Below are 15,405 nucleotides of genomic sequence, written 5' to 3'. Positions count from 1 at the left end.
ACACCCATACAAGGCGGTGAACTTAATTGATAAATGTTTCGTGTTCTGACTGCTCCACCAATAGGCCATTCCCATTCCGCTCCCTCTCCTTGGGCCTCCCTATTCCCTGAGACACAACAATATTGAAATCAGGACAGTCAATAACCCTACAATAGCCCCTAAGTGCTTAAATGAAAGGAAGAGTCTTATGTCTCTCACCTGAAATCAAAAGCTAGAAATGATGAAGCTTAGTGAGGAAGGCATGCTGAAAGCTGAGCCAGGCCAAAAGCTGGGCCTCTTGTGCCAAATAGTCAGCCAAGTTGTGAATGCAAAGGAAAAGTTCTTGACGGAAATAAAAAGCGCTGCTCCAGTGAACACACAAATGATATAAGAAAGCATAAAAGCCTTGCTGCTGATGTAGAGAAAGTTTTAGCGGTCTGGACAGAAGATCAAACCAGCCATCAAATTTCCTTAAGCCAAAGCCTAATCCAGAGCAAGGTCCTAACTCTGGCCAACTCTAGGAAGCCCAAGAGAGGTGAGGAAACTAGAGGGGACAAGCGTGGAGCTGTCAGAGGTTGAGTCCATGAGGTTTAAGGAAAGAAGTCATCTCCATAACATCAAAGTGCAAGGGGAAACAGTAAGTGCTGATAAAGGAGTTGCACCCAGGCACCCAGAAGACCCAGCTAAGATAATGGATGAAGGTGGCTACACCAAACAACGGATTTTCAAGGAAAACAAAACAGCCTTCTGTTGGAAGATGCCACCCAAGACATGCATAGCCAGAGAGAAGCCAATGCCTATAGCTACAAAGGACAGGCTGACTCTCTTTTTAGGGGCTAATGTAACTGGTGACTTGAAGCCAATGCTCATTTACCATTCTGAAAATCCTAGGGCCTTTAAGAATGAGACAAATATATTCTGCCTGCCTCAGCTCTATCAGTGAAACAACAAAGCCTAAAGGGCCCCACATCTATTTACAACATGGTTTACGGAATTACTTTAAGCCCACTGTTGAGACCTACTGCTCAGGAGAAAAAAAAAAAAAAAAAAGCCTTCCAAAATATTGCTGCTGGTCAACAAGAGCTCTGATGGAGATTAATGTTCTGGGCTTGTTTCTTTTTAAAATCAAATATACCATAATAAAAAAAATGGAGATTAATGTTTTCATGCCTGGTAACACAACACTCATTCTGCAGCCCATGGGTCAAGGAGTAATTCTGACTTTCAAGTCTTATTATTGAGGAAATACATTTTGTAAGGCTACAGCTGCCATAGATAGTGACCCCTCTGACAGATCTGGAAAGGATTCACCATTCTAGATGCCATACAAGAGAACAAGACTTAGAAGTGGAGCCTAAAGATGTTAACTGAATTGCTGTAATCTTCTTATAAAACTTTAATGGTGAAGAGTTGCTTCTTATGGATGGGCTAATAAGAAAGTGGTTTCTTGAGACAGAATCTACTCCCAGTGAAGATACTGGCAAACTGTTGAAATGACAATGGAACATTTAGAATATTACATAAATGTAGTGGATAAAGCAGTGGCAGGATTTAAGAGGGCTGACTCCAGCTGTGAAAGTTCTATTGTGGGTAAAATGCTATGAAATAGCACTATCTACCAGGAAAAGGCTCAGATGATGGCTAACATTTCTTCTAGAATAAAGTATTTTAAAATTCTGTACATTGTTTTTTTTAGACATAATACTCTGCACAGTTAATACACCATAATGTAATGTAAACGTAACTTTTACATGCACTGGCTAACAAAAAAAGTGTGTGACTGGCTTTCAGGTGATATCTGCTTTTATTAATGGTGGTCTGGAAACAAATGAGCAATATCTCCGAGGTATGCCTGTATGCATGTCTGCACCTTTCCTGCTCTGAATCTACTTTAAAACAAAGAAAAGGAAGATGGAGTGGATTCTTGGGATTTCAACTCAAAGGAATGAAAACAATTCTCAAAACAAACAAAATACACCACAGAAAAACAAATGTTAATAAAACTTTAGAAGCTTAAATGAAAAACGAATGAAAGCATGATAAGGAATAATTGCAAGTGAACACTGAATTAGATCAAGTGATGTCTACTTCCCTTTCAGTCTGCTCCAAAGGTGGGGGAGAGCAATGCCAAAAAAGAGGGTAAAGCTATGCTGTACAAAAATTTAAAAATGAAAAGCCTACAAAGGATTACAAACAGGACTCTCAAACATCAAATACTGCGAGAGAGTTTAAAGACTATGAATTTGGCATGAGGAACCAAATGGATACTTTCACTTCCAAAGTCAGCAGCACACACGACCACTTCATTTCTTATTGGCATTTCAGCCAGATGTGCCCACTTTCAATGCCAAGGACCTTAAAGAGCCACCGCACGTGCTCGTCCCATCTGCTGTCCTCCCTGAACTCTACTACCCACCTCATGCCTTTGCTTTCATGCCCTCAGCTCTTATTTCAAACACCACTCTCTCATGACAGGTTCCCCCCCCCAGTGTTTCATGATCTCACTAACACACAATTCCATCACTGCTATGATTTACATTTACTTATGCGACTGTTGGAGTTTCCTTTGTGGCTCAGTGGTTAATGAACCCGACTAGGATCCATGAGGATGCAGGTTCGATCCCTGGCCTTGCTCAGTGGGTTAAGGATACAGCGTTGCTGTGAGCTGTGGTGTAGGGTGCAGATGCGACTTGGATCCTGTGTTGCTGTGGCTGTGGTATAGGCTGGCAGCTACAGCTCTGATTCGACCTCTAGCCTGGGAACTTCCATGTGCCATGGGTGGGGCCCTAAAAAATAGCAAAAAAAAAAAAAAAAAAAAATAAAATAAAATAGTGACTTTTTTGTCTCACCTACCAGACTGCAAACCCATGAGGGTAGGAACCATATCTGGTTTTGCTTCCCATTGTCTGTAGTGGGCCTGGCACATTTATTGAATAAATACACTCAATAAATATCTGGTGAGTGACTGAACATCTAGGTACATAAGTGAATGGGAAATGATTTGTCCTCTAATTTAAGTGGAAGATTTTCCAGGAAAAAAATGGGTTAAACCAGAGGTAGAGAAGCAAAGCCATTCAACCTTATATTACGTTGATTTTTCAAAGCCATACTCATGGTGGATATTAACTATATAGAACATGTTTAGATTTCTAATTATATTTAAATTGTAAATTTATTCTTACACTTAAAAATAGCTATTCAAAAAAAAGAAGCCCTGTTTTTAATTAAAACAAAACGTTTGCACACAAGCTGAAGATGAGTTTTTTCCTTTCTGTCTATGGCAATGGCTACTCCAAAAGTGGAAGAACAGCAAGTATTCCTGTAAACCTCCTTCTATAATTCAATGGCGGTGGTGTGGGCACCAGCACTGTGACTACACAATGCACAGTCACTAGAAGCTCCCTGTCCTACTATCAGAACACAGACTTTAGCCCCAAATCAATGCTTTGGGCTGTGACAATGTTCCCTTCTGAAGTTCATTAAACTGGAATTTTGATAATCACTCTTCATCCTTGAGAGTTCTTGTACCTTGACCTAGCAGACTGAAGGAGAACAGGGATGAGAGAGGGGAAGATGTAGAGGATATATTAGCATAAAGTTCTGTGAAGTTACATAGAAAGGGAAACAAATTCTGTCAACATAAGGATAATAAAAATCAGCAGGATGATGAGTGTAGTTACAGAAAATGTCAGTTCAGGTACATAGGTCACAGAATAACCAGGACACTTTTAACCCAGAAGACTAGCTTAAATACTGTACATTTCATCCCAAATTATGATGGATGATTTATAACATCCCAGCATGCCATAAGAGAACAGCTAAAGGGACAAGCTCTTTTAATTGTCATATTAAAAAAAAATCACCAGAGGCAGACAAGGCCATGAATCAAAATCTACAAATGGAATTTCACAAAAAAATGGACAATTTTGTAAGTGAATTATATTTGCAATCATGTGTCAATACAAGTTATTCCTCTTACACAGAGAATGACCAGTACATAACTGGGTGATGTGACTTTATTATAAATTGTTTGTAGATAAGAAATGCAGTCAAGGGTGAAAATAAAGAGCGATCCCTCCCTCTACTGATGGCTAGGATTTCACCTCCTCCCCTAATACTTTTCTTGCAGAGAAAAGTCAGTTTAAGATCCTGGGACCCAAAGAAAAGGAAGGGTCAATTCCTGAACCACAGCTCCACAAATATCTGAAAATCAAAATAGACTTGATTGCCTTATATCTACACTGAAATCTGATACAATTAAAATAAGAGAAAATAATACATGTATCTTAAGTTGGTCAATTTCCAAATTAAGTGCGATTCTGACTTAAGTTTCTCATACAACTGACTAAAAACACAAATGCCTCTGAACCCGGATATTCATTTTGGGGATGACAGAATCTGAGAGATGAGATCTCTAGGCTCTTTTTTTTTTTTTTTTTTCCTTTCCCCAACCTAACTCTTCATTTTAGACTGATAACCCAGCAGGCCACGGTTTAAGCTGCTGGTCCTAAGTCGGGTCAGTGCTCTTCCCATCACACACGCAGGACGAAGCTACCTATTCCTCGTGTGTGATAGTGTGGAACAAAAGTAAGAGCGTTAGAAGCTGCACAACTGGCATGAGAATGAAACAGTTTAAGGACAGAAACTTGCTTTCAACTTCTAACCCTCTTGGAGGGTGGAAATGGCTGCAGGACACGCTGCCATAAAATAAGGAAAAGGACTATGGTCCCACCGTCTGTACAGAGAACCACCTTCTTCGATTTTAATATAAATCAGCTTCTCTGAAATCCTAAGCATTTATTCCTGGCAATATACTAGATAATATTCATGGTTGTATAATACCTTTATGTTTATTCATGAAAAAACTGGATGAATGTGCCTTTACCATTGTCAAACCCTGAGACTGTCTACTACCACAACGCACAGTCCTATCAAAAAGCTGTTCTTTTCTCCCTCTCCATGCAAATGCTCATCTTCTTCTTTATTTATTTTGGTTCTCACCAGGTAACCAACACCACACTATGAGCTAAGTTTTAGAGGCTTTTGTCTCTGCTGAGTCCAGAGACTTGCTGCACTTTGAGTCTTAGTTAACTCGTGCTTACCCTTTAACGTCAGTCACCCTGATGTAACTGCTCTTATTTTTAAAGGGTTCAACAACGTGCGGTTTTAATGCACCACTGAAATTAAATTTAATACCTTAAAACACAGACATACTTTTTGTTAATTCAGTGAGTGCTGCACTGTTGAATCTGTAATTTAAAATTACTTCAGCATGAAGACTGGATGTAGACAAAGACCCCAGTATTAGGAACATGTGCATGAGAGCTCTGCATCACTGACAGATGGGGCCAGAGACAATGCCTCAGTTTGGTCAACTAAACTTTACACAAAGCAGTTTCATGGAGCACTGGACAAATAGCCATTGTGGATGGTTTCAGCAGATAATTTTATTAGATTCATCATTATAATGCTTATAGGTAAAATCTTTGCGGAAGCCAAAGATCCATGAAACCGGCCAAAGAAAAGCATCCAGTTTAGTTGGACAAAGAGGACCCTTCACATTCCTGATTATTTTTTGGACCCAGAGACTAAGCAAGAAATGAACCTAATACTACTTCTGATTCCGCTTATGTCTTCTTGATTCCTGCTGATGCCACGAATCCTTCTGTCTAACCTTGGACCTGCTCTGCTCTCTGTCTCATGTTATCCCCCTATCCTGCTTCCCTCCTATTGCTGCACAGAGGAAACATCAGACCACAGCAACATTCTTCAGCTCCGTGACAGGTGACTCTTAGCTTTAATTACTTTCTCCTCTGGGGTTTCCTCCTTCAGAAAAAATGACTGGGTAGTTTAAGATAAGGGATCCTCCGTGGAGTGTCTTCACACCCTGCTGTATGCTGTACCGAGAGGGCCAACACCTCACAAGTGCTGCTCAGGGCCCTTGAGCCAGATGAGCGCGTCATGACTTGAAGTGGCTAAGGCGAAATTGTCCACAATTTCACAAGGAGCCTCTATAGAGCAAGAGCTGGTCCCTTTTTGCCTTTCTCGCTTTAACCTCACCAACCTTCCCACTAAAATGAACCATGGGGATCGGTCGTAAAACGGGTCATGCCCGTCACTGAAGAGATCTGATCCCTCCTCCGTCCCTGCGTCAGAGCCGGTGTCATCCACGAATGCCTCATCATCAAAATCCTCCATCTCATCTTGCTGCTCGTCAGCCAGCTCAGTGATGTCGGAATCGGCCGTGGAAAAAGTGGGGGAGGGTGTGCGGTCGGCAAGGCGCTCATTCACACAGCCGTGGAAAATGGGGGAGCTAGACACCAGGTAAGACGCCGATTGACACAGCCAAGGAGAGAGGAATAGTTGGTTAAACAGGAAGCTATAGGTGCCAACAGGACAGAACCCACTGGGGAATCAAAACAATATAAGCAAGTGAAAAAGCAAAAGGATAAAACAAGCATAAATCATCTCGTTCAGGTGAAAGGGAACAAGGACTGATCCTTAGAAGAAGAAAAGCAGAGGAAATACATAAGTAGAATATCCCACGTAAATAATGTGCAGTAAAACATGTATTTTCTCCAGTTCACACAAAAGATCAGCAGGCAGGTCTCAAAGGAGCCACTCAATATTGGGTGAAATAATAAGATTTAAATCTTTATCCCAATTCCCATGCCATCTCGGAGCAGAAAACAAAATGGATGGAATGTATATGGCAAAGTAGGAACAAGACTTGCTTGGGTAACAGGTATTTGGCCAATTCATCTCTTTAAAAACACTCTATTATCAGAGTAGAGTGGAAAAGACTTAACTTCATTTCTACAAAATGCTAAGACTTCAGCTCCTCCTTTTAACCCAGTTCCTTTAAAGCTGCCAGAAAGTTTTTACAATTAAAATACAATTCAAATTTTGATTCATTAAGGTCAGAACTTGCATTTCCCTGCTTTTAAAATTCTAACCCTTTAAAAACTTAACTCAATATGAACTCACAGAGGCACTACTTGTTTTCATTAAATGTTGAAAGTAAAGTTTACACAAAAGAGGCTCTGGTGGACTACCAAGCAGTGCAGTTAATTCACTCTTGGCAAAGACTTAAGTGAGATGAACTGCTTTGAAAAATAAAGCAAGGACATATCAGGCCATAGAGATGTTTCAGTCTGATAAGCTCTATGTCACATGGTGATTTTAAACTATGCAGGATACAGACACTGACTTCCTTTTTCTTTTAAATCTATCTTGGTCGACTGTAAGACATCACGTAAATGAGCTGAGAGGCAGGGAAGACTGTCAGTTACTTTGATTGAAAGTCTGAGACTTAAAAAAATGTGCATGTTGGGTAAAACTGAAGGGAAATGTACCAAATTACACAGTGGCTGTGTATGAGCAGATAAGACTATAAATGGGGCTTTTAAATACTCTTTTTCTTTTAACTTTCCGTGATATCTGCTGAGGTACTAAACAATTACAATAAAACCATTCATTACTTAAAAAGAAGATATCAATAAAATCATCACATACCTTCCTACGAGCTTGAACCAATGGAACCGATCATAAAATGGATCACTGCCAGTCATGGTGGTTTCACCTTCCTCTTGGGCGCTGGAGGCCATCTCCCCTGCCCTGTCATACATTTCTCGCATCAAATCCAGCCTTTGCCTGTACAGTAAACATAAAGTGTACTGGGTTGACACCACAAGGTCACATCAAAATTCCATGCTGGTGGAATACTACTCATTTATAAAGAGAATGAAGTAATGCCATGCCAGCAAGATGGATGCAAATAGAAACTCTCATACTAAGTGAAATAAGCCAGAAAGGGAAAGACAAATACCATGTGATATCATTTATACGTGGAATCTAAAACAGGACACAAATGAACTTATCTACAAAAAGAAAAAGACTCACAGACATGGAGAACAGACTCGTGGTTGCCAAGGGGGAGGTCAGGTTAGGAGGGATTGACTGGGAGTTTGGGATTAGCAGGTGCAAACAATTATATATAGAATGGATAAACAAGTTCCTATTGTATAGCACAGGGAACTATATTCAATGGTTCTATTATGTAATAAACCATTACAGAAGAGAATATGAAAAATAATATTTATGTATTACTGAATCAATTTGCTGTATAGGAGAAATGAACACAACTTTGTAAATCAATTATACTTCAATAAAACAAGTTTTTTTAAAAATTTCATTTTGGAAGTATCTTCCACGAAAGATTTTGAAAAAGCTGCTCCCACCACTTACTGATATTAAGAAAGAATGAAAGGCGTTCTCTGGTGGCCTGGTGGTTAAGGATTCAGCATTGTCACTGCTGTGGTACAGGGTGGATCCCTGGCCTGGGAACTTCTGCAAGACCCCTAAAAGAAGGCCAAAGTGCAAAAACCAAAACACTCAGTATCTAAAGTGTCTGAGTCTAGAGACAAGCCACCAAACGTAAAGAATAGGAGTTCCTGTTGTGGCTCAGTGGACTGGGGACCCCATGTTGTCTCTGGGAGGATGTGTGTTCGATCCCTGGCCTTGCTCAGTGGGTTAAGGATCTGGCCGCAAACTGCTGAGTAGGTTGCAGATCTGACTCGGATCCTGAGTTGCTGTGGCGTAGGCGTAGGCGGGCAGCTGCAGCTCTGATTTGACCCCTAGCCTGGAAACTTCAATATGTTATGGTATGGCCCTAAAAAAAGCAAAAAAAAAAAAAAAAAAAAAGCAAAAAAAAAAGGTAAGAGGGTCTATGGAGGATTAATTAATTAATTAAATTTTTTTCTCCACAAATTTGCATGTCATCCTTGCACAGGAGCCGTGCTAATCTTCTCTGCATCTTTCCAATTTCAATATACATGCTGCCAAAGCAAGAATGAAGGAGGGTAAATTCAAATCATGTTGACAAATGACAAAGGTGTTTCTGAGTGGGCTTCATTCACTGGAAGAAGACACAAGGACAGTATGTATCACGGGCCAGCAACAATATTCAGAAGCACAGAAAAGGAAGCAGCAGTGATATCACAGCGAGAAAGCCCACCTGAGCAACCACTACCAATTCCTAAATACAACAACTGGCTTTGTGTATAATGTTTTCATACTTAAGTTTCTCCAAAGACCAATAATGTGTTGCTCCATTCTTCAGATCCTGGACTTCTACGGCCACCACTGTACGAGGGAAAGGTCTGTCTTCATGAGTTTTTTCCATCTCAGTGGGAAGTAATTCAGGAGGCAAAGGGGAGTACAAGGTATCAGTCAGCAGAACAAACTGAAACTGCACCTAAATGGAAAGAAGAAACCATTGACAAATGGCATTTGTGTCTTTAACAAGCAAGCTTTCGGCAAAACGATCATGCCCAATGGGAAAGAGGTCACACAGGAGTCTGTGCTCAACACCTTGTGATAGACTGAAAGAAATGGCCACTGGACATATGCATCATTAAGCTATTTACAGGTTCTATTTTCCTAGCCTGGCCCAGTGTTTCTGCACAAACTAAAATCTCGACAAATATATTTTGGATGACTGAACAAAGACTTTCACAGAGACCAAAAGGTGGGCCCAGGAGTGCATCCTAGTGAGAGACTAATGAGAGAGGCTGGAGACATGCTAAAATTTTCCATTTTCCATTCAGAGGATTACAACTATTACTCCTAGACGCATCTACTAGGTAAGCGCTTTGCGTTCGTCATGTCATTTATCTCTTGATACCACCCCATGTTTTTACCAACTATTAATGAAAGGCTAGGCCCAGCTGTAAGAGAAAGACATAGGCCCTGCCAGCATTTAGCCTATTTGAAGAGGGGAAGAGTTAATAACTAACTATGAAATGAGACAAGGATGTGAATGAAGAAGACATCTTACCCCCATTTTACAGAACGACATTACAGCCCCGGGAGAAGGTAATGATTTTCCCAAAGTCAGGCGGCCTGTGCTCTCACCTACACTGCGTATCGCCCTCCCCCCGGCCCTCCGTGACTATAGCAGTCAGGAGACTGGGAAGCAGGGCGACATACAAAAGAACGAATCTGGGGAAGTCATCACCGAGGCTGGGCACCACTTCACGCACATCTACCCTCTCATTCGCCACAAAAGCCCGGGGTGGCAGGCCTGCTGCCAAGCCCACTTTGGAGATGAGGGGATGGAGGCACGGGCTATTAGGGTCAAACGACTCTGAGAACTGGGACTGGAACCTGGCTGTCTAGGTGCAGAGTGTATGTGCTTGTCCATTAAGCAAAACTGCCTCTTAGACCCTGGAAGAGGAGAGGGCACACAGGACTCAGAGGTGCAAACTTAATGGTAGAAACTAGAAGAAAATGGAGAGTTTTAGGAACTCGACAGAAGTCTTTTTCTACTAATACATTTCTCTAGCTCTTGTCAGGAGTACAGCCTCCTCATTTGTAAAGTAAACAGAAAACAGGTTATTTTAAAAACTTCATTTAACACATGTTTAATTAGTACCTACTCTGTTCCAGGCACATATATTAAATGGAGGCACATATAAACCTACTTCATAGCAAAAAGCTGCTGAATTCATCCAAGGGAAGGGTTAGCTCAAGGTGAGGACCAGGAAGCCCCTCAGGCCCAGCTCTGGCTCCGAGGGTCCACGTTCCCACACCCTCCATACCTTCTTCTTCAACTCCACACTGATGGCATTGGCCTCCTTCAGGTAAACAGCATTGCCCCAGAGTAAGTCCCTTAACGAGGTAAACTGGTGAGACTTCCATTTCCGGAAGGCCCACTGGGCCAGCTCAAATTCATGTTGTGTCCAAGGAACTGAAACAGCAAACAAAGGGTATTTATTTAATGATGACCTCATGGCTCTGCAGAGATTACATCCTTCCTCTACCTCACCTCTTCTACCAAGTTAAGGGGATTTCCAGTTGTTCTCCATTTTTTTTCAAGATACATCTCTAATATGTGGCTTATAATAATTAAAAAAAATCTTGGTATGTTGTACAACTCCAGATATATCTATTTTTCTTTCTAGTACAGGGAAAAGAAGGTCATATTTCACTTAGATGTTTAAAAATAAAGAATTTACTATATAAACTAAGAAGAGTTCCTTCAAAGTTAATTTGAAGGCTTGAGATTACTAACAGGTTACGTGGAGAAATAATGCATACTGAACGTTCGTACTTCATGGTAAGGAAATAACTAACAATTAAAGCCCTAATTCTTTTTTTTTTTCCTCTTTTTGTCTTTTCTAGGGCCGCACCCTTCGCACATGGAGGTTCCCAGGCTAGGGGTCTAATCGGAGCTGTAGTTGTTGGCCTACGCCAGAGCCACAGCAACGGCAGATCCGAGCCATGTCTGCAATCTTCACCACAGCTCATGGCAATGCCGGATCCTTAACCCACTGAACAAGATCAGGGATTGAACCCACAACCTCACGGTTCCTGGTCAGATTCGTTAACCACTGTGCCTGACAGGAACTCCCTAAAGTCCTAATTCAACTAAGAAATTCTGTAAAACTTCAGACAGGTCTCCATAACCAAGCAGTGTGATTTGCAATCTGCCAGAAATAGTTTAATGTACACTGATATATTTCAAAGCCCTCACTGAGAAATCCCTGACATAAACCATAAACCAGCAAATAAAGCGAAATACATACATATATATATATATATATATTTTTTTTTTTTGTTACACCCACAGCAGGCAGACATTCCTGGGGCCAGGGATCGAACCTGTACCACAGTGGTAACCAGAGCCACAGCAGTGACAATGCCTGATCCTTAACCTGCTGAGCCACCAGGGAGCTCTAAAACAGAGTATCTTAACAAAGATTAAGCCCTGTTATTTATTTGCAACATAAAAATGAACTTCACATCTCAACACAACAATGGGAGGAAAAAGTATGTATACATGTATGTATAACTTGGTCCCCATGCTGTACAGAGGAAAAAAAAATGAACTTCATAGGTATCGTAATATGAGACAATTTATACAAATTGCCCAAGAAATTTCTATGAAGATAGTGCTCAGAAAGCTTGTGTTCTAAAGGACACTACTAGCCCCACCCCACCTCACAGAAAACAGCCTGGACTCTCAGCACTGAGCATCTTTTAAATTATCTTTAAACTGGCTCAGTAAAGTGTTCATAAATGGTAGGACTGATCAAGTATGATCAAATCCAGCTTTGGTCACAAGGTAAAAAAGATTCATTTGACAATACAGATCTAAAATATATACAGAGGAAAGTTTCAGTCTCTAGGTTTCACCTTCTTCTTCCTCTTCTTCCTCTTCAGTTGTTTCTGCAGCCAAGGATCGAGTTTCCACCTGCTTCTGCAAGGCCTGCAATTTACTCTCATAGTCCTGAACGAAAAGAAAGGAGATAACATGTAGGAGAGAGACAAGAAAGAGGGAAGGAAAACAAATGAAAGGAATATTGGGCAAAGGAGAGAAAGCGAAACACAAAGAAAACAGCAGATAGAGGCAGGAAACAACAACAAAAAGAAAGACGTACAGAGACATGCTTCGAAAAAAACCAAAAAGCAGGCAAGAAAGTCTGTAATGGGTAAATACTTTAAAAAATCTTTGTGTTCTAAGGAATTTAAATGCAGTCTCTCTTTTTTTCTTTTTCTTTTTTTTAGGGCCACACCTGCAGCATATGAAGTTCTCAGGCTAGGGGTCGAATCAAAAGCTACAGCTGCCAGCCTATGCCACAGTCACAGGAATGCCAGATCCGAGTCTTGTCTGTGGCCTACACAACACAGCCTACGGCAATGCTGGATCCTTAACCCACTGATCGAGGCCAGTGATAGATCCCGAATCCTTAAGGATTAGCAGGGTGAGTTATTGCTGAGCCACAACGGGAACTCCCTAGTCTCTTTCTATTCCGAGACTCAGGAGTTATTTGGGATTGTGGTACAGAGGGAATTTTGAAGGGGAAAAAAACCACATGTATCCCTGAAATGTTAACATACATTAAATAGTATCTTTACACATCCAAGAATTTCAGAGAAAAGCAACACTGGAAAAGGTTAAATTCACCATTATCGCCAACAATTCTAATTATCTATTTCGATGGAAGAACAATTAAGACTCATGACTCTGAAGCTCCCTATGGATGAAATATTACTATCTTTACAAGTGGAGGATGAAGTTAGCCTTCAGGTAATAAAGTGCTCTTAGAATTGAAATAACTTATATATTGCATTTAGTCATTCAATAAAGAAACTTTATTTTAAAATATGCTAATATATGGGAGTTCCTGTGGTGGCTCAGCAGTAACAAACCTGACTAGTGTCCATGAGGATGCGGGTTTGATCCCCGGCCTCGCTCAGTGGGTTAGGTATGTGGTGTTGTGGACAGCTGCGGTGTAGGTTGCAGATGTGGCTTGGATCTCGTGTGGCTGTGGTGTAGGCCAGCAACTACAGGTCCAATTTGACCCCTAGCCTAGGAACTTCCATATGCCACGGGTGAGGCCATAAAAGAGAAAAATATATACATATATATACACTATTATAATACAAAATGTATTATTATAATATAAATCATATTTATCCTTCCTTTTCCATCTACTCCATGCAGTCTCAATGAAGGTGATATCACTTCTAGGAGAACAAAAAAAAAAAAAAAAGTCCCTGGGGGATAAAAAAAATAAAACATTCTTTTTATATATAAAGCACAAATATACAAACAATATGTAAACCAGCATACTGTATATTCGAGGTACTAAAATTTCCAGGTAGGGAGAGATTAAGGGAAAAAAAATATCCAAAAAAGTTTCCTTGAGGTGTCAATGAAAAAAACCTTGCATTTTTTGAAAATAAAATAAGTTAAGAAAAGAAACTTTCTTTCTTTTAGGGCTGAGCCCACGGCACATGGAAGTTCCCAGGCAGGGGTCCAATCAGAGCTGCAGCCGACCTACAGCTCATGGCAACACTAGATCCTCAACCCACTGAGCAGAGCTAGGGATGGAAACTGCATCCTCATGAATACTAATGGGGTTCATTACTGATGAGCCACAAGGGGAACTCCAAGAAAAGAGAGTTTCACATAATAAAATACCAAATCACAGCATAAGGATAGCATTTCAAAATATATTATTGGGTTTCCTGTTTCTCTGGGAGGCTGTCAGGAGACGGAGAGTTTAGGTATGGCCATATGCTGTTTTCAAACAGAGCTCTCCAAGTCACAAATTGAATATTCCATGCATTACAGAGGACCACTGAAAACTAGCAAACCATTACAAAAAGCGCTCCCGACAGCAATAAGAAGGATGCAATATTCTCCAGGCTCCAGTCATTTATCATTTCATCTCACAAAGTAAGCTTTCTTAATGGAACTGGCTGTGACTAGTGAAACAGCTTTTTAAAGATACCTAAACACAGTTTTTAGGAGACTACATACAGTGGGGAAAAAAGAAAAAGAAAAAGAAAAAAATAAAAAATTAAAAAATTAAAAATAAAAAAATAAAAAGCTAGCAGGTAAAAGACACAGATTTTGCTCCTGACACCTGCCCTAACTAGTGGTACAATTCTGAAAACATTAATCCTTTCCACACCTCATTTTTGTCATGTTTAGAATGAAGATTTTGGTATCTGAAATGCTTACCAAACAGGACTGCAGGAAGGAGCAAATGACGAACTGTTTAAAAAATACACGTGGAGGTCCTCTTAAATAGTAACACACTGTCAAAATGATAGGCAGTGTTTTAAAATCTATTTTTCTAAGTATACCCAGCTCCCAATCTTGGTTTCTAAATGCCATTTTCTACCAAAAGGAACCAGGGCTCCCTGGGAAAATTCCAGATTTGGAGCAAGGAAAATACAAGGTGACCCCAGAATATCATGTGCCAGAAAGCACAGAGTATTCAATAACTGAGGGGACCATTTCAAAAGGACAAAGACTCCACTGGCCAACAAATAATAATAACAGGAGAAGAACACATAGAACACTGAGTAAAAAAGAATCTATGAGTCCAGTGATACTGAAAGAAGGCGAGAAAACAGGGAAGCTCTTCTTCACCAAAGCAAACAAACAAACAAAACAAAAAAGGCAGTGAATAAATGCAGAGGGAATGACAGTTAGAAAATAACTACATTGCAGCGCCAGAACTGTAGTAACCCAATCAGGTAAGGATCGTTAATAAAAGCTAAAATAATTGAGTGAAAGGTGGATGAAAAACAGAATATTCACACAATCTCAAGTGCTTACTAACAGGAGAACCAGTTGGGAAACGTCACCTTAAAGAAACTTATTAAAGGTTAACCTTACTGCTACTAGGACAAATCGACACTTTATATCCACCGATGTAAAGAAAGGGGAGTACAGGATACAGGGCCACACCAGCAGCATGTGGAAGTTCCCAGGCTAGGGCTGAAATGGAGACACAGCCATAGCCACAGCCACAGCAGATGAGTCGAGTCTGCAACTTATACGTAGTTCTTGGTAACACGGGATCCTGAACCCACTGAGTGAGGCCAGGGATCGAACCCACATCC

General features: G+C 40.6%; 1 protein-coding gene across 12 annotated transcripts in view; it reads right to left on the bottom strand.

Moving 5' to 3' along the window:
- KIF1B (kinesin family member 1B) overlaps window positions 1-15,405 on the bottom strand; it is a 168,322-nt gene that overhangs the window by 42,091 nt on the left and 110,826 nt on the right. For 8 of the 12 annotated variants that reach the window (XM_021095318.1, XM_021095315.1, XM_021095320.1 and 5 more), the window contains 5 exons: window positions 12,178-12,271; window positions 10,581-10,729; window positions 9,057-9,235; window positions 7,495-7,632; window positions 6,044-6,292 (listed from right to left, as the gene is read on the bottom strand). In XM_021095318.1, the coding sequence (XP_020950977.1) occupies window positions 6,044-6,292; window positions 7,495-7,632; window positions 9,057-9,235; window positions 10,581-10,729; window positions 12,178-12,271 (809 nt within the window). The remainder of the gene's footprint in view (window positions 1-6,043; window positions 6,293-7,494; window positions 7,633-9,056; window positions 9,236-10,580; window positions 10,730-12,177; window positions 12,272-15,405) is intronic. The other 4 variants (XM_021095324.1, XM_021095323.1, XM_021095322.1 and 1 more) reach the window with 1 other exon arrangement.

This window comes from Sus scrofa, chromosome 6 (assembly GCF_000003025.6).
Source record: "Sus scrofa isolate TJ Tabasco breed Duroc chromosome 6, Sscrofa11.1, whole genome shotgun sequence".
Classification (NCBI taxonomy): Eukaryota; Metazoa; Chordata; class Mammalia; order Artiodactyla; family Suidae; genus Sus; species Sus scrofa.
This window is presented reverse-complemented; position numbering and strand designations above follow the sequence as displayed.